Source organism: Urtica dioica, chromosome 4 (genome assembly GCF_054948205.1).
Source record: "Urtica dioica subsp. dioica isolate 48M chromosome 4, U.dioica_male_clone48M_v1_H2, whole genome shotgun sequence".
Taxonomy (NCBI): Eukaryota; Viridiplantae; Streptophyta; class Magnoliopsida; order Rosales; family Urticaceae; genus Urtica; species Urtica dioica.
In genome coordinates this window covers 886,014-888,464 of record NC_142759.1, presented here as the reverse complement: position 1 = coordinate 888,464, position 2,451 = coordinate 886,014, and the positions used below count along the sequence as shown (strand labels likewise).

General features: G+C 38.1%; 1 protein-coding gene across 1 annotated transcript; it reads left to right on the top strand.

Moving 5' to 3' along the window:
* Positions 1–1,014: 1,014 nt before the first annotated feature.
* Positions 1,015–2,115, top strand: LOC149399022 (hydroxyproline-rich glycoprotein family protein). Its single transcript, XM_089613197.1, has 2 exons — positions 1,015–1,435; positions 1,563–2,115. The coding sequence occupies exons 1-2, from the start codon at positions 1,220–1,222 to the stop codon at positions 1,764–1,766; spliced, it is 420 nt and encodes a 139-aa protein (XP_089469323.1). The 5' UTR covers positions 1,015–1,219; the 3' UTR covers positions 1,767–2,115.
* Positions 2,116–2,451: the final 336 nt, after the last annotated feature.

The window sequence follows — 2,451 nt, the reverse complement described above, 5'->3', positions numbered from 1 at the left end:
TGCGCTTATTTTCGCGCACAACAAAATATAACATACCGTTTAATAAAATTTAGTGACATAATATAAAACTCGATAATCAAAGAACTACACTGATTATCGAGCAAAAAAAGAACTACATTGATTAATAAGTAAGCCAAAACGTAATAATATTTGGCCTAATGTAGCGTCCACAGATAAATTTCCTTAAATTTAAATCCCTATTGCTCTAACTGAACTCATTACATTGTGTTTGTGTTGTTTCGTCCTCCTACGCAAATGTTCAACCGCTCTTCCAATTCACATGTTATATTTTATTGAGAATTCTCGTAATCACTAAAGCGGCTAATTTAGAATTCTAGAAGTGAATCGTCCTTATAAACATGTTTCCATAGCTTGAGAATAAAATAAAGAATAAACCTGATCATATGGACGATACTTATTATTTATTCCAAAATCTTATCCAAAGTTCGAGATCAATTGAAATGGATTGTTCCGTTTCACAAATGGCAGAGATTCAAGTCAAACCGGAATGTTATACTTTGTTCCGTCACAAGTAAAAAAAAATTAAAAATTAAAATATAGCCCATACTTTGAAAATTATAAAAAATAAGACTCTAGGGGATGAAATAAAAATTTAAACCCATGATTGCAGAAACAAAATTTCAATTCTGTTAGAATTCAGTAAAAATCACGTTTTCATTTCTTATTGATGTCATATGTTTAATTAAAAATAGGAAAGACACTATTTTTAATCCTCCAATTTAAAAAGGAAAAAAAAAATCCATTCATTCTCTCTTCTTTTTTTAATTACTAAACAAGGCCTAAAATACACTATTCTTTCCCCCACCCCAGGGAAAAAAAAAATTAAACACTGCCATGTTTTTCAATTTTCTCATTTGCATGATGGGCTAAAAAAAATAATAATAAAAACAAGTGGGTCCCAGATTGTTTATCCGTACCATAACCGGAGACATTTCGGGTGTACCTTTACACGTACCCACCTGTCCCAAACCTCTCTCAGCTCAGCTTATAAATTCCCCTCCAAACTCCCCTTGAAATTACCCATAACAAACTAAAACCCACACACACACAAAAAAAACCCCATCCCATTTCCTTGCACTCTCAAATCTCATTCCATCTTTTCTCTCATGAGAGAAGAAGAAGCCCGGAGCCTCAAGAAATCATCACCTGCAACAGCGACCACAGCAACACCGAGATCAAGATCAAGCGCATCAGCAGAATGGAGAGCCCAGATTTCTCGCCGCCACATGTGGACGTATCACGGCCGTCCCTCGGATTCCCTCTCGGCACAGCCCTGCTTCTCATAATAATCTTCAGCCTCAGCGGAATATTCTCTTGCTGCTACCACTGGGACAAGCTCCGATCCCTCCGCCGATCCTACGCCGACGACCTCGATCTCGAACACGGTCCCGCCAAACCAGTCTCCGCCGAAAAGGTAACGACAATTATTCATTACTTAAGCTTCAAACACCACCGCCGAGGGTATTCTCGTCATTTCCTTGCCGAAAATTAGGGTTTGAAATCTGATGAGCTAATCGATTATTTTTCTTTACTCGGAGCAGGATACGAAGGTGAATCAGAGCTACAGTTTGCCGGTTTTAATGCCCGGAGATAAAGTTCCGATGTTCATCGCATTGCCTTGTCCGTGCGAACCGCCGCGTGACGATAAGATTCCCGGAGGAGTTGTTACCGGCGGTGGAGGAAGCGGCGGCGATCCGGCGAAGTCTCCGATAAAGCCGCCGAGACTGGCTGTTCCTCTGTGTTGAGCTTCTGAGGAGATCTGTTTGTTTCGTGTGGTCTACGGAAGATCGGCGGAGATTTTTGTCCCGGCGGCGGAGCCGGCGAGTACTTTCGGATCCCGGCGACTTCTGTTTGGTTTGGTTTGGTGTACAGAAGAAGAAGAAGAATATTATAATGTTTTTTTTTTCTCTCTTCTTTATTTAGTATTTAATTAATTTTTCCAGAGTGTTGGAACTTCTATTCAATTTTCCGTTTAGATCAAGCATAAGTGGAGGGTATTTTTGTAAATGATAATCATTTGTAACCAAATTTTTTATTTTCTTTTCTATTTGGTGGAGGAAAAAGAAAATGAAATGTTATCATTTTAGTATCAAATCAGACTGTCTTTTACACATCACCTAATCTCTCTTCCTCCTGACGATAGGAAAGTTTTGTCATTCGTACCTTTTTCTATTTTCCGACCCCGAATTATTCTAATAAAAAAGAGTATTTACATCATTATCATATGGTTCTGAGATTTCGAGAGTAGCTTAAGCCAAAACATAAACGAACGCGGCGAAGTGATGAATAGGCTAAAATTGTGAAGAATGTACGGTAGATATTTTTACCCCCAACAAAAAAAGTGGTAGAAAATAAAATATCCAAATGATTGATTGCGACAGATTTTCTGTACTTTTTATTGCAGTAAGATTTCTTTTTTGGCATTGTCGT